Source organism: Solanum verrucosum, unplaced genomic scaffold (assembly GCF_900185275.1).
Source record: "Solanum verrucosum unplaced genomic scaffold, falcon-dt-bn FXZP01000007.1, whole genome shotgun sequence".
Lineage (NCBI taxonomy): Eukaryota > Viridiplantae > Streptophyta > Magnoliopsida > Solanales > Solanaceae > Solanum > Solanum verrucosum.
In genome coordinates, this window is record NW_026020177.1 from 2,067,914 (window position 1) to 2,092,144 (window position 24,231).

At 30.7% G+C, this 24,231-nt stretch overlaps 1 protein-coding gene across 4 annotated transcripts in view; it reads left to right on the top strand.

Moving 5' to 3' along the window:
• Nucleotides 1–22,789, top strand: part of LOC125829084 (uncharacterized) — a 1,125,066-nt gene extending 1,102,277 nt beyond the window's left edge. For 2 of the 4 annotated variants that reach the window (XM_049508359.1, XM_049508360.1), the window contains exons 2-6: nt 20,103–20,152; nt 21,969–22,031; nt 22,122–22,169; nt 22,398–22,460; nt 22,547–22,789. In XM_049508359.1, the coding sequence (XP_049364316.1) occupies nt 20,105–20,152; nt 21,969–22,031; nt 22,122–22,169; nt 22,398–22,460; nt 22,547–22,597 (273 nt within the window). In that variant the 5' untranslated portion in view covers nt 20,103–20,104 and the 3' untranslated portion in view covers nt 22,598–22,789. Of the gene's footprint in view, nt 1–19,907; nt 19,952–20,102; nt 20,153–21,968; nt 22,032–22,121; nt 22,170–22,397; nt 22,461–22,546 lie in introns of those variants that run through there. The other 2 variants (XM_049508358.1, XM_049508361.1) reach the window with 2 other exon arrangements.
• The last annotated feature ends 1,442 nt before the right edge of the window (nt 22,790–24,231 follow it).

The following is a 24,231-nucleotide window of genomic DNA, read 5'->3' on the forward strand; positions in this document are numbered from 1 at the left end:
AGGGTCTTTTCTCTTCTTTTGCTTAAACTAATTGGGTCTGCTAAGTGCCTTCAACATCTTTTTATTTCTTTTTCTTTTTTTCTTTGGTGCGATTAGTTGGCATTTTTTTTTGGCTTTTACAGATGGGTTTTAATTTTGAATATTGTGTGAGGTGTGTCGGTCATTTGTGCAGCATGTTTATCATTAAAAATATATGCTTTCCATTATGAACACATCACTGTTTAGGCCATTTTACTGCCTCACATTCTTCATTATTTGAAAATTAATGTTCACCAATACTACTAATGGTTGCCTATTATTTGTTTAAAGCATGATACATATCTCTTTGGTAGTTGGTTGTCTAAATGATAAGTTATATGTTGCTGAAACTTCATGTCGCAATTGACTTATTTATGTATGCATAAAATATTAATCCTTACCTCCGTTTTGTTACATGTGAAATTTGCTCGGAGTTCAACATGAACTCCTATCTCCTCTCTTTGCATCTCCTCGTTGGGTCAAAGGCTCAATTTTATCTCTTAACGAGTCAGCCAACCTTGAGAAATCGAAGAACAAGTCTTTGGAGTTGATGTACAGGTCTCGGAAAGCAAAAAATGGGCTGTATACATTCGATATACACTAATATACAGCCTGTGTATACAAAAACGGGATTGGTTTAAAGGCTAAAATTTTCAGCAAAATTGGCCCAAAAAGGGGCCCAAATTCATTTCTCCTTTACCTTTAATTTATTTAATTGATTTTATTTATTGTTTTTATTTTGTTTTGTCATTAACTCTAACTTTAGAATTGTTAATTAGCTTAATTAAATTTCCCAAAAGAAGAGTTGTATTCTTTGTGTTGGTTTAATTTTTAATACATTTCATGTTTTGTGTTCATTTATTTTAGTAATTAAGTGGTCAAAATTTTATATCTTCAATTAAGTTAAACTTTTTGTACTTGAAAAGAGTTGTTCTTTAATGCTTTTTGCTTAATCATATTTTACTCATGTTAAAGTTGTTTTAAGTTAAAGTATTTTTCATCAAATAAATTTTAAAAATGTTAGCCAAAACCTTTTCAATTAATTAAAAATAGTAATACTTACTTAATCATTTTCTCAAAAGGTTTAGTCAATTAATTCAAAATGATATTCATGCTTTAATTTATTAAATTGGTTTAAATTATTATTTAAAAATGAATCAAATAAATTTTAATTAACCTAATTCTATTACTATTCTAATCACTTGATTTTCGAGTCAAATGATCCATTTTGGATCCCTTTCTCTAAAAAATAGAATAATATAAAATGTGTCATTCATTTAATTATTTTATCAAAGTTAATCAAATATTGTAAGTTATCTTTTTTTTTTTATGTTAAATCATTATTTTCCTAAAGATAGTCAAATATATTTTAGTCAAGTCGCAGGGCAACCGCATGTTAGCGGGCACTTCGAATGCTTAAGCCTTTCTCGAAGTGTAAATTGAACCCCGAACCCTCTTTGGTATTTTCAAATGATTTTTTCTGTTTAAGTCTTTGAAAATTATAAGTTTTCTTAATTTCTTTAAAAAATTAAGTGGCGACTTTTTTCTAAGTATTTTTCTCAAATTGTTTTATACTTAGAACATTTCAAAAGTGATTTTTCTAAAGGTTAGGAAAATTACGGCATAACAGTAGAAACATGGGACATTTCTCATAAACAAAATTGCAACATGCGTGCTACTTTAATGTGGACTATTAATGATTTTCCTGCCTATGGAATGCTATCTGGATGGATGACTACTGGAAAGTTAGCATGTCCCTACTGTATGGAAGATACTAAATCATTCACATTGAAACATGGGCGAAAAAATTCATGGTTTGATTGTCACCATCGGTTCTTGCCACTTGATCATGAGTTTAGGAGAAAGAAATATGCATTTAAAAAGAATAAAACTGAACGAGATGGTCCACCCCCAATATTAACAGGTGATGATATTTGGGAAAGGGTTCAAAATTTTCCAAAGGTAACTGAGGAACCACCGTACAAATTTGATGGGTATGGTGTTGCACATAATTGGACTAAACAGAGTATATTCTGGGAGTTACCTTATTGGAAGGATAATTTGCTTAGACATAATCTTGATGTCATGCATATTGAAAAGAATTATTTTGATAATCTATTCAACACTATAATGGATGTGACTGGCAAGACAAAAGATAATGTTAAGGCGAGACTTGACTTACCAGAACATTGTAGACGACTGGAGTTGCATTTACAGGAGTCTGCCAACAACAAGTTACTTAAGCCCAAGGCTAGTTATTCATTCACAATGGAACAGAAGAGAAAAATCTGTGAGTGGATGGAAAGCTTGAAAATGCCAGATGGATATGCCTCAAATTTGGGAAAGAGGGTTGCATTGAGCGTGGAATATTACATGGGATGAAAAGTCACGACTGTCATGTTTTCATGGAACAATTACTTCCGATTGCTTTTTGTGGATTGCCTGAAAACATATGGAAACCGATGACAGAGATCAGTTTGTTCTTCAAAGACTTGTGTTCCAGCACATTGAGAGTAGAGAATCTAGTTCGGATGGCCAAAACTATCGTTGTTATTAGTAATAAGTTGGAGAATATTCTTTCACCTGGGTTCTTTGATGTGATGGAACATCTTCCCATTCACCTTGTTCATGAAGCCCTACTGGGAGGTTCAATCCAATATAGGTGGATGTATCCTTTTGAGCGGTAAGTAACTATAACATATTTATTCTTATTTCATAAATCGTTCATATATCTTTTGAAATTATATATCTAATATAAAATTTTACGGGAGCATTGGCAAGTCTAAAAGGGATATTAAGAATAAACATAGGGTGGATGGCTGTATGGTTCAAGTATATCTAGCTAAAGAAAGATCCCACTTTTGTTCTTACTACTTTGATGATTATGTGTCGTGTTTGAGAAACAGACCTAATCGACATGATGCTACTGGGAATGATCCTGCAGTGCAATCATTATCAATCTTCAACCAACCGGGTAAGGGTTCAAAAAAGCGTACATTGCGCAAACTTACCGAAAAGGAAAAAAAATCTGCAGAGCTTCATGTCTTGTTGAATTATCCAGAAGTCCAACCCTTCTTAGAGTAAGAAAATTAAATATGTAAACAACATATACTCAACTCCGATTTTATTAAGGAAACTAACTGTATATTCAATGTGGTTCTACAGTTATTTTGTGAGCCAATATGGTCATGATCAAGTGTTTCCATCATTTATAACGTGGTATACTAATTGGGTAAGTGTTGTAATATATACACCTATTAAGAGATTAGTGTACTCTTCTTTCTACTAACATTGCTTTTAATTTACTAACCATATATAGGTCTACAATTCAGAAAATGCCGCCACATTTGATCAATTGTTCAAGGATATTTCTTGGGGACCGATTACAATTCACACAATGTCCCAATATAACGTAAATGGTTTTAAATTTGCCACAGATAAATACTCAAAGAATAAGAAAACTAATAATAGTGGTGTTTGGGTTAAAGGTGATGATGAAAATCAAAATGAGAATGTTGATTATTTTGGCGTCCTACAGGAGATTGTAGAGTTGGAGTATTCGGGTTGGCCAATCAAAAGAATAGTACTTTTCCAATGCAAGTGGTTTGATCCAACTTCAAGAGGTACGAGGGTGCTTAAGAAACATAATATCATTGAGTCAAGCACACTAGGAAGTATGAGGCTTATGATCCTTTTATTATTGCAGAGAATGCTAAACAAGTGTACTATGCTCCTTATCCGTTGCGTAGGGATAAGTCTGATTGGTGGGTTGTTAAGAATGAATTAGATGTTGCATAACAAAATGAAACATCAAGTGTTCATCAAGTAGTGGATGCTGAGTTAGAAATGAATTTGGAGCATCCTGATCACATTTTAGAAGAAGTTAATAGAGAAGAGTTAGATATGCCAACAAAAGTGGAGGAGGATGAAGAGGAAACTTTCGAAGAGGATGAATGGATAGATGAGGAGGAAACTTCCGAAGATGATGCATGTGAATGGATAGATGATGAAGAAACTTCCGAAGAGGATGAATAACAATTTGTATGTTTAGTTAGTGGATTTTTAGCTATTCATATTTGAGTATACTTTATATTTTAGTAGTTTTAACTTTTGTTTGACATTGTGAAAGACTATTTGGATTAAGCCTTATGTTATGATAACTTTGTTTGATATATTTGTTTGACATTATGACATTATTTTGTACTACTTTGTTTTAATCTTTATATTTAATTGATATAGATGGTAGATAAAGACAAGGGTAAATCAAAAAAATCCGCTAATCCAAAAAAGAAATTTAAGGCCAATGCTATGAGAAGGCCCACTGGGGTCGTGATATCTGATGAGCCCTCTCGAGTTAATATTTCAAAACGAGCCTCAGTTTCAACTACTCAGTCGGCACACCAGTCACATAATGCCTCTACTCATGTGGCTCCACAATCTGGTTATACTATATCTACACCCACTGTGGTACCTAGTTCGGGGTACCAAACTTTGCAGGGCTATTCACATCTTGGTCGTGGGTCTACCATACCATCATCTAGTGCTAGTCAGTGCAATAGTTTGAATACTAGTAGTGGATCAATTGGACTTTCCAATCTTCATCTTGAATCCAATGGCTCGGAGCCTACTACTTCCACCACCCAGCACTCAGATGCACATGGTCCTCAGCCAGGCGATAGAGACAATTTTCGGAGACTCATCATCGTGCCATTAGGATACAAGTATGATTTAATTATGTTTTATCTTTCATTTATCTATTTATGTTTTAATTGATTGATTATTTTTTGTTAACTCTACTTTGTCAATGAACTCGTATTTCAGCTTACGTCCGGATCTGGGTATGGCAAAGATTATTTTAAAGTGCATCGGAACTCACTATAATGGTGTGTATCCGAATTGGAGTTCGATTCCACTTAACACCCAAGGGCAGATGTTCAACGAATTTAAGGTAAGAATATATATAAATTAAATTCACATCATATACATTTAAATTCTCTAGTCATTTGAACAATAAATATTTAGTTATTTTTTATTACAGAAATATTATGTATGGGCTCCCGAACACGAGGATGACGTTCAAGTGAACTTCAAGCTTAAAGCTTCAAAGTTGCTTTCTAGCACATTTTGTGACTGTCGGAGAGAAAACAGAATGCCTAAGTTTATGTTACCAGATCGATGGGCTCTGTTACTGAAACATTGGAGTATTGATGAAAAATTTAAAAAGAGGAGTGAGATTGGGAAGATGGCTCGCGCATCAGAAAAGGGAGGCTATTTGCACACTGGTGGAGCTATTAGCCAGGTTACTAGGAAGGAAAGAATGGTATACTTTCTTAATTTAGTAAAAAAAAAATTCTTTTTTGATTAGTACTTTTTGGAGATTAATGAGATCATATTCTATATATGTTATTTGCAGGAAAAAGAGTTGGGTAGGCCATTAGCTGTTGCAGAGATGTTCAAGGTTACTCATGTCAAGAAGAGTACGAACCCCATAGAAGAAGAAAGATGGATTGAGCCACGTGCTCAAGAGACATATGTAAGAACTCCATTCAAACTAATCTTTTTTTTCTTTTCCTTGTATATATTACATTCTTATTCGTAAAGTTCTTTGTTTAAATTACAGGATAGGTATAGACGAATATCTCAGGAATATCGTAGTACTCTACCTCTTGAGAGTCAGGACAGACCATTTACACAAGAAGAAAACGAGAATCTTTGGAAACAGAGTGCTGGTGAACCGATTAGAGGTTCAATCTACGGCTATCCAAAAAAGGCGTATCAGAAGAAGAAGTCTTGGTATTGTGGTTCATCATCCCTAAGCTTTGATGGCAGGGATAGAGAGACAATATCTGCAATGGAGAGTAAGATAGCTTATCTCAATGCCGAGCTTGCTGCTGTAGCCGAAAGAGAGAAGAAGAGAGAAGAAAAAGAGAGGAAGAGAGAGGAGGAGATTGCGGCAGCAGAGGAGATAGAGAACAAGAGGTATGCAGCGCTTACGACCCAACTAACTTTTCTTTTTGAATCAGGAAATATTCTTCATTCATGTCCGGCCAGTAGTGATGAGAATGATAGGTCTGATAAGGAAAGTGAGGGTGATGAGAATGGTAAGTCTGACAAGGAGTGAGGGTAATTAGGAGTAGTTGTATCTATTTGACATTTTAGACTTCTATATTTTTGGAATTGTTTAATTTGATCGTATTTTAGTTTATTTTGAAGTTAGATGAAGTTTATTTTGAAATAGTTTAATGTATATGTTGAAAATATTGTGTTGATTTGGTTGGATGAAGTTTATTTGGCTTTGGGTTGTTTTGGTATAAATATGCAGGTGGGCAACTAAAAATTGCAGCAATTTGCTGCCTGTTTTGTAGCAGAAAACCGACCTCCGGAGGTCAGAATTTCAAAAATAAAAAAATAAAAATACCGACCTCCGCAGGTCGAAATTTCAACATTACAAAAATAAAAATACCGATCTCCGGAGGTCGGAATTTCAACATTACAAAAATAAAATACCGACCTCCGGAGGTCGGAATTTCAACATTACAAAAATAAAAATACCGACCTCCGGAGGTCAGAATTTCAACATTACAAAAATAAAAATACCGACCTCCGGAGGTTGAAATTTTAAAAATACAGAAATAAAAATACCGACCTCCGGAGATCAGAATTTCAACATTACAAAAAATAAAAATACCGACCTCCGGAGGTCGGAATTTCAATATTACAATAATAAAAATACCGACCTCCGGAGGTCGGAATTTTAAAAATACAGAAATAAAAATACCAACCTCCGGAGGTCAGAATTTCAACATTACAAAAAATAAAAATACCGACCTCCGGATGTCGCTATTCCAATTCTTACCTCAGGAAATCGGAAATAATAATATATGAATTTTCCGACATAAAATAAAAACTGACCTTGAGAGGTCAGCAAATACCGACCTCCAGAGGTCGGTATTGAATAGCGACCAAGCTTTTTCCGACCTAAGTTGGGATGTCGGTTTTAGGTCGGTATTTCAGGGAATACCGACCTTCGAAAGTCGGTATTTGTAGGTCGGTATTCACTGTTTTTTTAGTAGTGACAATTCAAGTGATTCTTTGATTATATTATCTCCTTAATTAACAAGGACAATCCCTTATCGAACGGAGCTTGACAGTTAATTATGTTGAAATTTTTTACATATATAATAGGGAAAAGGATTCGAAATATATCTGAAATTTGACCGAAATGTCTATAACAATCTCAAATTTTGGGCAGGACCTATTACCCTCTGCACTATTTAATAGTGTATCTTAAAGATATATAAGTATCCACATGGACATCATAAATATTATTGTCCACGTGGGCACATATATATCTTTAAAATACACTATTAAATATTGCGGGGAGTAATAGGTCCTGTCCAAAATTTGAGATTGTTACAACAATTTCAATCAAAATTTGAACATATTTCAGACTTTTTTCCCTATAATATTATGAGATTTTGGAAGCGAAGTTAATAGTCTGATATTTTACTTAGTGGAATAGTATTATTAGTAGCATATGTCGTACTACGACTATATATTGAAGGCATAGACGAATCTAGAGTAAGATATATGATTCACACGTTGGAATCGATATTTTATTCTCATATATTATAATATTTAAAAATTTACTACTAATATTTATTTTTAAAAAAATACTCTGTACATATGTTTATTAGTATTATATTACTATTTAATAATTGTTAATAAGTAAGCACCTGTCCATCATATAAAATACTCTGTACATATGTTTATTAGTATTATATTACTATATAATAATTGTTAATAAGTAATCTCGATGGGTTAATTGATAGGCAGTTGACGATTATGGTTCATAGGATGCTTATGTATGCTACTATCTGCAAAAGTGTTAGTAACACTGACAAGACCATTTGCAAGATGATTATTGCAGGATTTACCGGTCAATTAAGAGGATGGTGGGATAATTATATGCCCTCTGATGCGAGAGCAACAGTAATTAATGCTAAGGCAGTAAATAAAGGAGTTGATAATTTAGGCTTTGCCCTTGTTCAAAATAGAGAAGACGTTGTGTATACACTTATTTTGACTATTCTTGAACATTTTAGTGGTAGATTTACCAATCAATATGAAACCATTAGATCTCTTCTAAATGGTCTTAGATGTAGACATTTAGGTGAGTTTAGATGATATAAAGACACTTATTTAAGTCGGGTCATGGAACTTCCCGAAAATGGTTTAGAATTCTGGAAAGCCAAATTTATTGATGGCTTACCTTCTTTATTTGCAGAAAGAATAAAAAAGACTCATAGAAATCCTCAAGGAATTATTCCCTATAGTGATTTTATTTATGGAAAGCTTATTGGGCTTGTACGCAAGAAGGCATAAATTTGTGCAATGAGTTAAAACTCTCAAGACAGCTTAAGATGGATAAGCTTAGAGAAAAGTCTCAATTAGGAGATTTTTGTACTCAATTCGATTTACCGGATGCTTCAAAAAACACCAACCGAGAAACTTCTAAATCAGAATCTCATAGATCTCATCATAAGAAAAGAAGATCTAGAAGAAGGACTAGAGAAGAAAGAGATGAGCGTAGGACTCATTGTAAATCTCATAGATTTACCAGGAATAGGTCAAGGCGAAATCTTGATAAGATTAAATGTTACAAATGTGGAAAATTTGGGCATATAGCTTCAAATTGTAAGCTGGAAAAGCTTAAGACTCTAGAACTTGATGATGATATTCAAGAGAAGATTTATAGTTTTCTATATACTTTTGGTTCCGAATCAGATTATGATGATTCTGAAGCAAGTTATGCAACAGAGAATGAGAAACCTGAGCCTTCTAAGGTTCATCAAGATTCGAATGATGCTTGCAAATGTCATGGTAATATTTGTCACTGCGAACAAGATGAATTTTACAAGCTGCAATCTCAATTTGAAGATATGAATATGTTCACTATCACTGCTGATAATGTGATAGAACTTCTAAAAGAAGTTACCGATAATACTCTTCGTGAAAAGATCATTCAATTGGCTGCTAGTAAAACTAACTCTTCAACTAGTATTCCTAACGATAAAAAGGTTAAAGATGATTTTAATTATTCTGCTCCTTACTCCTTGTCTGAAGTTCATAATAGACTCTCTTCTAAACAAATCATGATTATTCGTGATACGTCTTTTGATGATTTAAAAGGAGAAATTGAACATTTGAAGGAAGAAACTAAATTTCTTAAACAAAATCATATTATTTGTGATCACCGTCTTACTCAGATTGAGTCTGCTAATAGCAAAGGAAAAAATAAGGTTGATGAATCTATTGCTGAAGAAAATACTCTTGCCAACACTTTGAATATTGATCCGAAACAAAATATGTTTTTAGGAATGATGCAAATTGTTACAGCTCATAAATGGTATATTAAATGTACTATATTAATTGATAATACTTTTTCTATAACTAACATTGTTATGATTGATAGTGGCGCTGATGTGAGTTGCATTCAAGAAGGTCTAGTACCTACTAAATATTTTGAAAAAACAACTCATATGGTTAAATCTGCATCTGGTCATGCTTTGGATATAAAGTATAAATTATCTAATACTCGGATTTGCCAGAATAAAGTTTGTATTCCTCACTTCTTTTTCTTAGTAAAAAATCAGTTATACCCTCCTATTATTCTAGGAACTCCTTTTATAAATGCAATTTATCCTTTTACTAATATAAATGCTAAAGGATTTTCTGCTACTTATAAAAATCAAGATATTAGTTATACTTTTATCACCGAGCCTATTTCTAGAGATATTAATGCTCTAATTGAAATGAAACAAAAGCATGTTGATTATTTACAACTTGAGATATTTAGTATGAATATTTTCGATACTTTAAAATCTGCTAAAATACAAGAAAAGATTAAACTCATTTCTGAAAAAATGGCCATTGATATTTGTGCTGATCATCCTAGTGTTTTTTGGAATCGGAAAAACCATATTGTAACTCTTCCATATGAAGATGATTTCTCTGAAGAAAATATCCCTACCAAATCACGTCCTTGTCAGATGAATACAGAATTGGTTGAATTCTGCAAAAAGGAAATTGATAATTCATTGCAAAATGGTTTAATAAAACCTTCCAAGTCACCCTGGTCTTATACTGCATTTTATGTTAATAACGCAGCAAAAAAAGAACGAGGCGTTCCCAAGTTAGTAATTAATTATAAACCTTTAAATAAATTTTTAAAATGGATTAGGTATCCTATTCCAAACAAAAGGAATTTATTATCAAGATTATATGATGCTAATATCTTTTCAAAATTTGATCTAAAATCTGGATATTGGCAAATTCAAATATTTAAAGACCATTCTTATAGAACGGCATTTAATGTTCCGTTTGGACAATACGAATGGAATGTAATGCCCTTTGGATTAAAAAATGCTCCCTCGAAATTTCAAAAGATTATGAATGATATTTTTAATCCTTATTTGGATTTCATCATAGTTTATATTGATGATATTTTGGTATACTCAAAGACTCTTGAAATGCATATTAAACATCTAGACATTTTTAAGAAAATAGTTATTCAAAATGGTTTGGTCATATCTAAACCTAAAATGAGTCTTTTTCAAACAGAAATTAGATTTTTGGGTCATTTGATTTGTCAAGGAAAAATGACTCCTATTCAGTGATCTATTGAATTCGCATCAAAATTCCCTGATATTATTACAGATAGGACGCAATTGCAGTGGTTTCGGGGAAGTTTAAATTACATTTCCCCCTTCTACAAAAATTTGTCTCGAGATTTAGCTCTGTTATACGACAGGCTAAGAAAAGATCATAAGAAGCCTTGGACTACTAGTCTCACAGATCTAGTAAAGACTATTAAAGATAGAGTTAAATCTTTGCCTTGTTTAACCCTTGCTAATCCTGCTTGGCCAAAGATCGTTGAGACAGATGCGTCCAATATAGGTTATGGTGGAATATTAAAATAGATTAACCCGCATGATAAAAATGAATACCTTATTCGGTTTCATTCAGGAAAATGGAGCGATGCTCAGAAAAAATATGTAACGGTAGCTCATGAAATGTTAACTATCGTTAAATGTGTTTTAAAATTTCAGGATGATCTTTACAATCAGAAATTTGTGATAAAAACATATGCTCAATCAGTCAAATATATGTTTGATAAAGATTTTAAACATGATGCATCCAAATTAATATTTGCTAGGTGGCAAGCACAATTAGCCCCTTTTGATTTCGAACTTCATTATAAAAAGGAAAGTGATAATTCCCTCCCAGACTTCTTATCTAGAGAATATCTTTCTTCTTAAAAAAAATGGGTTTTCTTGACTTCTTTACTGATATTACTTTGGTTACAATTTTGAAGGCAGTTCCTCTTAATAGAGATTTACAGGAACGTATTTTATGGAGAATTATAGACGGAATGGTGATGGATATCGTCGCTAATTACTTGATTGAACAAGAGTTATATGAAAGATTTTATTGTTCTGAAGTTTATGACCTTTTAGATGATTAAAACTAAATGCTATGTTTACAGAATGGATCCGCCTTGGGTAATCAAGGCTAGAGGAAGGGGCAGTTATACTCGCGGAAGGGGAAGATTATCCTCCTCAAAAACATCAGGATCTTCATACAGATCCTCATCCAGCTCTCCAATTATAAAAAGGGGAGGAATGAGCTTGGTAAAACTAACAAGCTCTTCAAAAGAAGCTACTTCTTCGATACAATTGGATGATATTCCAGAAAATAATCCATTATACGCCCAACTGAGAGCATATTTACTCAAAAGCAAAGTGATACTTTTGCATCGGTGGCGAAAGAAGAGGTTGATGATATTAGATCCTATGAAAGGGTAGTAAAGAAAGAAATGATATTTCTTATTGAAAACTCTGAGATACAGAGAAAAGAAGAACCCTGGAAGATATTCCAGCGATATTTACTTAACGGATTATACTTCCCAAGAGAGTCATACAAAACCCGCTTGTATTACGAGACCATTTTAACGAATACAGGTAGTGTTGAATTTCAGCACTTCTCAGGTTATAACACTAGCGAGAACGTTTATAACTTCTCCAAAATGATCATAAAGCAGATTATATCAATTGAAGATTGGGGTATATCCTCAATGAAAGAAAGGCAGATCAGCCTCAATAAAATCCCTACCAATTTCACTTATTAGGATTATATTAACGCTTTCAGCAAAGTCCTTTATTATAACAATGAAAGGCATAAACATACCTGGTTTATCAAGGTATGTGCAAAGATATTTGTTGACCCAATTCCTAACTGGTTCTTGAACTGGTGGTCATACCACGAACCGACGGTAAAGATTTTACCTGATCCCTTTTTAAAGTTATACAAAAACTGGTTTAAGGTTTCACCCGACCTTAATGATTTATACCACTCAGATCATGTTTGTTATATAGAATAAATTGAACAAATTTATTTCTTCATAGAATTCTCGATTCCATGGATCCATAAATGGACCCCGGAAGTAGGTTTTACTGAAGAACAAATTCCATGCTTATATCGGATTTATTATAATAATTTCTGGGATAAATTAATGAAGAAGGATCCCATGACTAAATCATTATATGGCCAAGAATTATTGGACTCTATTTCTCAAAGAATTCAAGATTATGGTACTATTCCTCACAAAGGAATAGTTGCTGACAACTCCGTCAAACATATTGCCAGAAGAATTTTCATTCAAGATGGAAATAAAGAAGAAATGATAAAGGAGTATTTGGATGAAATTAGGAGGAATCTACTCCTCAATATCACTCACTATGAAAAATCAGACACTTCAATGAGAAGTGAAACAAGTGATGATATCGCAGATGATGCTCAAGAGGCCCAACCTTGTGAATCGGTGAAACCTGTGACAGAAGATATGTTGTCTAAAGCAGAAGGTTTACTTAGGGAGTTGAAAAAGAAAGAAAAGATGACCACTATTGATTAACAGTAGATACACTGTTAAACTACAGTAGAAAAACCGTTACTGTACATTTGGGACCCATTGATAAGGGACACATGGTCACTGTAGATCGGTCACTGTAGATCACTGTAGATAACTGTAGATAGATCACTTTTCTTCTATAAATAAGGTCTTTTGTAGTTTGAAGGAGGGGGTCGAAAAACACTCTCTCTTCAAAAGTTTTTTTTTAAGTTGTTTGTTTCTCTTAGTTTGTAAAGCTCTCGGTTTGCCAGAGGTTCGCCGGAAGTAAATAAAGTTGTTGATATTTCTCATCGGCCCTGTTAGCCATTATTACAAGGTAATTTAATTCTCTTCTTTTAATTTTAAATCTTTTTATATCTCTGATCTAGAAGTTGTGACTATGTCCGGCTAAAAATTTATATTTATGCCGGATAACTAACTTCTCTTTTATATAGACCATGAACGGATCTAAGCTTTATTTAAATATAGAAGAATTTTAGTATGGCTTCTCAACTTGGTTCTAAGATTGAGGTACAGTCAGATCTAGTACTACTTTTATTGGCTTTGTCTTTATGACTTCGTCTGATGAGCCGTGGTTTTTAGCCCGAAATTGAGTTTGATAAGTAGGGCACCTCATACCCGGTTAGAACTATCAGACACATGGGCTTAATAAAAGTATGTATTAGCTTCTTGACAGGCCCTTTGCTTGGGTAAAATAATTAAATCATGCAGTCTGAGAAACTATGTTAAAATTCTTGTGTATTTCAATTCTTATGTAGTTGGACTACCTCTAAGGATATTGACTTGCTTGATCGATGACTGGGCGGACCACCGCCAGGTCAGTGATCCTGTAACGTTGGTATCAGAGCCTAGGAACTTTCATAGTATATATATAATTGATGTAAAGACTTTCGGCATAGATATATTCTCTCTTTTATAGATCAAGAAGATATTAAAAACACTCGACTAGAAGAGGTAGATATACCTCAAAACCTTGATTTGTTAAACAAATGGACTATTCCGAAAGTTAATATAAAAACCATTTATAATTATGGTTGATTTGATAAGATTTCTAACAAACAGTTGATTAAAACAACTGAACAATCCTTGGCGTTAAACTCGTCCGAACAAACTATTTGTTTATTAAATAAGCGTGATATTGAATTATATAGATCTCACTTACACTGTAAGAAGTGTTAGTTTGATTCCAATCTCTTTCCTCTATTAAAACATCTTGAGGAGTAGGCCTGGGATAGTAATATGTTTGCATGCTAGGTTTTCTAGCATAAGCAGTATTACCACTATTCTTCTTTGGATACTCATGAAGTTTATTAACTTCCATTTCCATTTGAGTTTTGAAATCAAAAGTGGCTTCCATCTCATCTGCAAAATCTTCAGCGAGACTTATCGGTTTCGCACCTGCACCAAATTGAGAAAACTTTTTATCAAGAAGATTTTCAAGGTCGTGCAAAGGTCTAAGAATAAAATCCTGAATCTCAAGAGGCCTTTGAATATGAACATCAGGCTGTTTTGACGAAGAAGCCTGTTCCGAAACTTGTTTCACAGAGTTTAGCTTACTATCAATTTGAACAATCAGATTAGACAGGCTATCTAATTTTTTGTCTAGAGAACAAATAGGTTCACCAATAACTTTGACATATAGACCCAAATAATTATTTTGAGAAATAAAACGATTAATTTCATATATACTTACTGCGGCGACATCATTATCAATAAATTTATGAAAAGCAGTAAAAGTAATACCAGTATTATTTGGTAAAATAAACGGAGCTTGAGGAGGATAAATGGATTGAATAATATTACCTGATTCATCTTTGTAAGATCGTTCAAGAACGTTGATGAATAAAGGCAAATAAGTGGTTATAAACCAAGGCACAAAAAACATAATATGATTATGTAATGCACAAGTTTCATAAAACTCTTGAGAAATATTATTTAAATCTTCTTTACTATAAGTGTCAAAAAACCAAGTTTTAAACCGGTTCCATTTTTCATTTAAAAATTCGTTTTGAATATATTTTCTTGCCAGTGAACCTGGACTAAAATCAATTTGATGTTCACTCATCATTAAGTATCATTAAGATTAAAATCCATCTCGGATACAGAAGGAATATCCTTATCAGAAATATCAGATGCTTTATCATTCGTTTGAACAATGTTTAACCGAGGATCAATTTTAATTTTTTGTTTTTCTGCAGATATAACTGTTGATAAAGTATGTAATGACGCAGCGCGATTTCTAGCTGGACCATAACAAGGTTCTATTGGAGAAATATATTGAATAGTCAGTCTTCTATCAGAAGCAAAAGAATGTCTACTATAAGGAACACTTTTTTCATCAAATTGCATACAAATTTTTTCATCGGAATTTTGACTAATATGAGAATATTCAGAATTAGTGACAGCATCGGTCATTTGCTTAGGGGTATAACAGAATCTAAAATCCAAGTGGTAGGAAAATTAATTTCTTCCCATCAACATGTTTATTTGATCGGAAGCTTTGTATTATTATAGTTATTTCATCAAATACAATATGTATTAACTATTTTATCCCTATTTCTGCTAAACTTTTTAAAATATTTCATTTTGACCCTTCTTTTTCACTTTTTTACGATATACTATTACTAACTAATACTAAACAAACACTTTATTGTCAACATGTCTAAATAGATATAAATCACTACCATATATATTAATTTTACCTTTACTTTCAAATAATTATGTATATATTACCACTTTAAATATTTTATATCATATATTATTAAAGATACAATCAAATACTCACATCCATTCAAACTAGAATTGATTAATTATTTTTACTCCACAATTGACGTTTTAATAACAATCAAGTATCTTTCTCTCTCATCTCCCCCAATCTCCAATGCCATCAGTATCTCTCTCCCTACACCCCACATCAGTAGCTATTACTGCACTGCCCCTTATCTATGAAGCTTGAATTTTCACAATATGTATCTAATAAATTTATTGAAGATTTACATTATTGGAGATTTACACATATATTTGATATGATATATTTTGTCATATATTTGAGTCTTGTTATATGTATTTGTTATGATTTATTTTGTCATATATTTGAGTCTTGTCATATGTATTTGAATTAATATATGTATTTGTTATGATTTATTTTGTCATGTATTTGAGTCTTGTCATATGTATCTGAATTATTATATGCATTTGTTATGTCATTACATTGTATTTGATTATTTTTATATGTATCTGATCTACATGTATACATTGTGTTCAATTTAGATGCATAGTTATTTATGTATATGTAGATACAAGGAATTGTATATTAGTTTTTATGATTGTTCTTTCAACTTTACTTATCTCAGATATATTGTGTGTTTATTTTCAGATATATTGTTATTTAAATTTTGGTAGTAACATGATATATATATATATATATATATTGTTTTAGTCTGTTTCTCACTAAAGGAAGAAAAGGATTTCGAAATTTTTGAAACTTTTTTAGGAAGTTGTTATGTTACAGATTCTCAAAAGTTGTTAAATGAGTGATTTACTCCACCCAATTGAGCAATTTTGTTATGCTATATAAATAGACACATGTTTGTAATGTATCTACTTATTAACATATCTCAGATACGCGTATCTAGAAGAAGAAGCTCGAAATTCAGAGAAATAAGTTCAAATTCTAGAAAGAAAAATTGTTCACTTTGTTGTTGCTAGAAAATAAATGGAAGAAATGATTTATTTATTTATTTTCAATTTTTTTAGAAGTTGTTAGATTAGATATATTCAAAAACTGTTAAAAAAGTGGTCTCCTCCTTAAATTAAATATTTTTAGTTATAGTCATTAATTAAACATCTATCTCCACAGATACATGTATCTATCGAGTTAAGATAAATGTATTCAACCAACAAAATATGGTACAAAAAATAATATTTGAAACTATCATAAATACTAGTAATTGAAATCTAAACTAGTGAGATTGTGTTGTTTGCCCTATAAATTAATTTGAATTGACCTTTTTAAAAATAAATAAAATATTTTTTGTGTTTGTGTATTGACCTATTTGTTTTCTTATTGATTGTAAGTTTTGGTTACCATAGCTGCTCCATAATATTATATGCATCGACTATCTTATCCCTTATTTCTAACGCACCTTTAATATATTTCATTTTGCCCTTTTTTTTCATTTACTAATGCCCCTCCTTTTTCAATTTTATTACAACATATGCTATTGTAGACTTCGATAAATTCGATGATTTTTGAGCCTTTGTTCAAGCCATTGCAAGTGTTGATGTCTCATATATATAAGTGGATACATGCTCTGACAAATATGCAAGTGCATATTCACTTTATTTTTGGATGCTTATGTTCTTGTTCATAAAAAGAGTAGTCATTTCACTACATTTTAGTTAGCTTTTGTATTAATGTTTTGAAATTTTATTTTAATATATCAAGATAAATTTATTATTTTTATTTAATAATATATTTATTATTAAATAATTATATAAAGTAATAATAATCAAATTTAAAAATATGTAATAAAATTAAATTAATAAAATAATCTTGAATAAAATTGATTTATCGTTAATATAAATAAATCGTGTGATTCTTTTTATTATTTTAGTAAACAATTTGTGTTGATAAAATAAAACAATTGGCGGAACAAAAGATATAAAGAATAACTTAATTAGTCAATAATTTTTTATAATTAATTCTATGAAATAATTTTTTTACGAGTTTGTCAAAAAAAACTCAAATGAAACTTATCTTGAACCAAAATTAGCATTACACTTTTAAAAATAAAAAATAAATTGGGGATGGGGGCGTGAATTACAATATGGGAATTGAACCCGTCCATTTGGATTGGTTTTAAAAATTAATTTTTTAGTCAAAACCAAAAAGTCAAACTTGAATGATTTTTAAGTCAAAAAATAAAAAGTAGGAGGAGACCTATTTTTTGTTTTTAATTTATTTTAAGTTATTTTTAACATTATCAAACACTTCTAATTTATTTTAAGTTATGTTTATATTTGTCAAACATTTTTTGAACTCAAAAACTGACTTAAAAGTATATTTGATCAACTTTTAAGTCAATCCAAACGTCTAAGATCCTCCAAAATTAGCATTACACAAAATAGCATAAGAAGAATTATATTGTCAATATTTATAAATTTAAAATAATTTTTCTATCCTTTACCAATATTAAGATAGAATTATAATAGGAGTTGGATCCCCCGGTGTAGTGAAAAGAGATGGAAACAAATTAAACCGAATTTGATATCTATCCGTGAGAAGTGACGTATCCATTTTGTCTACTCTATATATCTCATGACTCATGCTCAACTTTTTGATAATAAAAAAGACTTAATACATAAATATATGATCTTAATCTGGATTCAACTGATAACTACGATTTTAATTTTGGGTGTGCATAAATAGGTATTTAAACTTGTATAAAATTAAGCAAGTAGACAAATGTATCATACGTGATATAATACGAGTAAGACATTGACATGTAGGGTGTCATGTAGGACGAATGTGTCTATTTGTTTATAAGTTTAACTGTCTACTTGTGTACATCCAAAGTTAAAGGTCATAGTTACCCACTGAACCAAGTTAAAAGGGATATGCTTGTATATTATGCCAAACGAAAAAATAGTGTACTACTTACTTTGCTTATGCCTTACTTAAACCATTTTCATCTCTTCTAATTTCCTATCCAAAAATTACCTCACAAGTAAAGCTAAACATTAGACCTATTCAAGGATAATTGTTGAGTGCAAGAAACTTAGCATCATTTTGTGAAAATTGATATGACCTTGTCATACTCATAAGTTTGAAAGGGATTTTAAGTTATAATCGTCATTAATTGCTGCTAATTTTTTTTTTATGATTATTATCTAATCTTATCTCCTAATTCAAAGGCCAAAAATTTCTTCTTCTTCTTTTTTTATTATTTAATTATTTGTTGTTTTTAAGGATTATTGAATTGTGCAGAGTGTCGGTTTTATTAGATGTCAAAATAAGCAATATGTGTGATGTATGGTGTGGGTGGAGCTAAGACTAAAGAGTCCATCTGATATTGATGTCTTAACAGTTAACACCCAACTTGTCCCTCTTTCCCACTTTACATACTTATTCACCAAACTTTTTCCTAACTTATTATTTCCATCTCTAACCACAATTTCAAACTAAAATTATAATAATTCATTTTTAAGAGTAAACTAAATAAATGTAAAGTAATATATCATCTCTTAAGTTCTATAATTATAAGAAATCTTTAGAAATAATCTAAAAAAATCTGGAGATATATACAAGAGCATTATTGTATAGCAGGCGAACCTAGAGGTAGTCGAGGGGTTCACCCCAATACCCCTCGACAAAAAATTACATTGTATAGATAAGATATTTTAAAGATTTTTTATACCTATATATATATATTGATTTTGTACCTTCTGAATGTAAGATTGGAAGTAGACCTAGTGGTTGAGGGGTTCAAAAACTCACCTTCCTGGATCCATCACTGGTTATATCCCAAAGAGAATTGCTTGTATTTTATATAGATAATATCTTTTTAAAGAAAATGATCTTTTACGCATCAAACCATCTCTTTCTTCAATTATATTATCTATATTTTTCTAACACTATATGGAATAAAAATAGAAAAGATGTTTTGAGTGAGATAAAAAAAAAAATGAAAGAGCTAGCTGCGTTACACAGTTGACGTGGAGTGTTCAAATACATGTATTCCCTTTATAAAAAATTAAAAAATACTTATAACATAAAGTTGGATCTTTTAATAGCAAGAGGTATATATAGTTAATAAATATTGTCGTAACATAACATAACGTAACGTAAGTATCTTTTTCTCCCAACTCTCACCTTCTTCTTTGCCACCGTTTCTTTCTCAGCTTAAATATTTCTCTTTTTTTCTCCCTTTGCTTGCTTCTCTTTATCTCCTCTACTTCAAGGTATTTCAAGATTCCTTTTTATTTTATTTTATTCATACTATATACTATATATATTTTATTATTTGGAGCTCTACACTAATTATATTACTCTATCTCTCTTTCTATAAACTTATTATAAATATTGTGAGATTAATTTAGTTAATTGCTCATCAGATGGCAGATAACAACACCACAACTCAAGACTTTGATGGTTCCTCTCAGGTACTAATTCAAATTATATTACTACTAATTCTTTTTTTCTGCTTCTTTGGGTAATGAACATTTCTCTTTTTACAAGTCGGCCGGTGCAATTTATTATTTTTTACACTTTTTTTCTTTATGAATCCGTTTCTTATTTGATAACTATTTAATGACAGTGTCTCCATTTTAATCATTATTAGGTCTCACTTTTAACTCTTTATTGTGGAAATACTAATTTGATTAACAAGTTGCAATTCGGTAAAATAGCCGTTTTGTCTTATTTTTTTAAATTGATCAAATAATGTCATATAAGTTATTCGGAGAGAATATCTTCGGTGTCTGTAATAAAGGTTTACAAAGCAATGAAACTGAAATATATTTAATCCCTTAAACGGTGCATTAATGATGAAATAGAATTGTTAACCCAAGAAATTTTGTGTGTAAAAATGAAAATCTCTCATAAAAAATAAATTATGAACTTATAATTTAAATAGAAGAAAATAACTTTTTTTAAAATTTTTATGTTTTGTGCTTAAAAATAAAAATCTCTTATAAAAAAATAAAATATAAAAGGCTAAAAAAAATCGTCCCTGCTGAGTGCTGACACATCACACATATACATACTTAGGTTACGAAAGATTTTTATAGCTAGGAACAATTAGATTTTAATTAAATTGATTGTGAACAATGTAAAGCGTTTATGAAACTCAATTAGATGCTTCCAAATCCCACATTTTCTTCTATTTATTTCTTTAAAAAGTATGAAAAGAAGAAATATGAATGTAGCGTGTGTGTTATTGGACCTAACATCCGTAATTGATACTTATGAATTGAAAGTTGGGTAGCCGCCTCTACTGAAAAAAAAAAGTTTAAACCGATCCACCACGGAGTAACATTAGATTATTTTTTTCAAGTACGAATAAATATAATTAGAAAAGAATTACGTAAATAAGACAAAGAAGGATTTTATATTGATAGATTAGGAATTAGGTTCCACAAATTACAATATCTTTTAATCATCTGCATTAGCATTAAGAACCGATTATATTTTTGGTTCCATATGATTTTCTTTGTAATTTTAGTAATGTGGTCCAAAAAAATAATATCTTGAGACATTTTTATTTTATTTTATTTTAAAAAAGAAAAGTATAAATATGATGTAGATTGTGGGGTTGAAGGGACAAAGCAATCACGTGCAACCTGCTGTAGGGGATCACAAAAGAGTGAAATATGGTTTCTGATTTAGATTTATGTATGTAACACATTTGAGCCACTCATACTTTAGATTCAATTATTATTGAAAAATGTGTCGGCACTAACTTAATTCGAAATTAAAAAAACTTGATTAGGATATTTAGTGAAATTAACTTATAAGTTTTAATCAGAAGATTTCTTTTAATTATTATCATTTTACAAATATTTAAAAAGTTGGACACATAAGTTTATGCTATGAATTATATATGGTTCTCTACAGGTAACTAATATTTGAAAAGTTTGAAAATAATATTTTTAACTTCTCAGAAACTTGGTCCAATAAGCTACATTTGTCTATGTTCCATACTCTCTACACACTATGATTTAATCAGAATAATAATAGAGTTTCGAAAAGACAAATTAAATTATCACATGGGATTCTGTGTTTGGTCCCCATTGAACTTTTTATTGTTTTAAATTTGTTCCTTGATATGTCAAATCAAGTCAAATGTTAGGCAAAAGGAGGAGATTAGCTAGTCATATGTTAATTGATTTATGTAGTGTTCGGTGTCTAATATTGAATTTATAAGTTGTTTTTTTGACTCAACTTTTGATTGTTTGGTATAATTACTAACTTTTGTAGACTACTTCTACTGGTAACAAATATGGAGGACTTGCGCCAAAGAAGAAGCCTTTGATTTCAAAGGCAAGTTTTATAGTATTATATTTTTCTCTTAAAAAGTCGTCTTTTCACCTAAAAACAAATTTACTAATTTATATAATGTTGTTGATACAGGATCATGAACGTGCTTTCTTTGACTCCGCTGACTGGGCTCTATGCAAGGTAGACATAAATTCTGTTGAAAAAAAAATTATATTCTCTAGTCAAATATATAATAAATAATTATTTTGTATTAAATATACATATATCATGTACATATACTGAGATTATTTTGATGGACGACTATTTATATAGGTTTTTCCTAATTTTTAGCCTCTTATTATTCTGGTATGTAACTCCAATATCCTTTTTAACTTTTTTATAATGTTGGTACTTTTCATATGGATACAGCAAGGTGCAGGAGTTGATCAAAAATCAACAGTGGCTATAGAAACATTGCGTCCCAAATTGCAGGTATGAATCAAATTTTTTTAAAAATAAAATAATAATTTATTATTTTTATCAATTTCATTTACAAGTAAATATTTGAAATGAAACAGAGAACAGCTCATCAGCAATTGCCTCCTAGAAGACCTGCTTGTACATCTTGATTCACATGTTGTACCTTCAAAATGCTGGTTTTGTTATGTTCTTTAATTTGATGGCTAAGTAGATATAATATGTCACTATAAATACAGGTGTGTTGTTTACTAAGTTCTTTTCTTCAATATGGGATTTGGATGTAATCACCAATAATTCTTTAAGAACTTTTGTTGCTTAAGCATTTATAAATTACTATTATTTTCCCACTTTTCAGAGTCTGCAAATATATCCTTTTTTGTTTTTGTTTTGAAATCATCAGAACCTTGAGGATGAATTGAAATTTTCTAGTAAAAGTAGTTCCTAATTGTGGGATGTCATGACAAAGGATTTTTCGTGGGATGCAGAGTGTTGCGATATTCATATCTCTGCATATACAACAATAAAAAACTTGTGAAATAGATTATTTTTTTTACATATTCACGTATTTATATTGGGTGCCTATTACATATAGTCTAGAGGATGATTTTTTTGTTAACTTAAAAGAAAAAATGGATGTGAATGCCTATTCTTTCACAGTAATTGTTTTAGTCAATAGAACGGTCACAAGTGAGGGCATTACCAATTCTAAACGAATAATTGATATGAAAAAGTACATCTAAAAAAAAAATAAAAAAAAATAAATAATAATAATGATAATAATAATAATAATAATAATGTGTTTGGTCCAACAAAGGTATCATGGTCAGATGAGTCAGTGAGTTATATATTCACAATCTATTAAGAGTTAGTTACGAGTTAGTTAGTGATGTAAAGTATCAATTAGTGGAGCCTATAAATATAGCTCTAATCACATGTAGGGATGTTCGTTTGGATAAAAATCGATACAAATCGAAAAATCGAATCAAACTGATAAAATAAAACCGATTTTATTTGGGTTTGGTTTGGTTTTAGATTTTTGAAAATCGGTAGTATTTTATTTGGTTATGATTTTATTCGAAAAATCGAAGAAATAACCGAACCAAACCGATGAATTATATGCATATATTTTATTAATATACATACTTAATATATTATAAATAATTTTAAAGATCTTATATATGTTTTCATTATAGTTTCTTTAGAATTTACCTATTGAAAGCAAAAATGCCCAATAGGTGAAAACATTTATTTTATTGATTTCATGTATAAGAGTGTCTATGACAATTCTTTGTGGGACTAAAAATGTTAATGTTTCTTTCTTCTAAGCCAATATAGTGAATTTTAAAGTTTTAATCATAATAAATTCAGTGATCGATCGAAAGTTCAATAATTTTAGTCATTCTAACTATTTTTTTTTGTTTTGAATGGATTGTTGTCACTTTTTTCACATTTTGAGTGAATTTTTTTCTTTTATTTTTGTGTATGGTTAATAACCGAATAATCAAACCAAATCGAAACCGATAACCACCAAACCGATAAATGTATATTATATTTGGTTTGGTTTGATTTCGATAATTTTAAAATATGGTTAATAACCGAATAACCAAACCAAATCGAAACCGATAAATGTATATTATATTTGGTTTGGTTTGATTTCGATAATTTTAAAACCGGTTAAATTGATTTGGTTTTGATTTTGATCAATAACCGATCCAAACTTACTCGTGAACACCCCTAATCACATGTAAAACATTGAGCAATGATAGTATAATCATGTAAATTG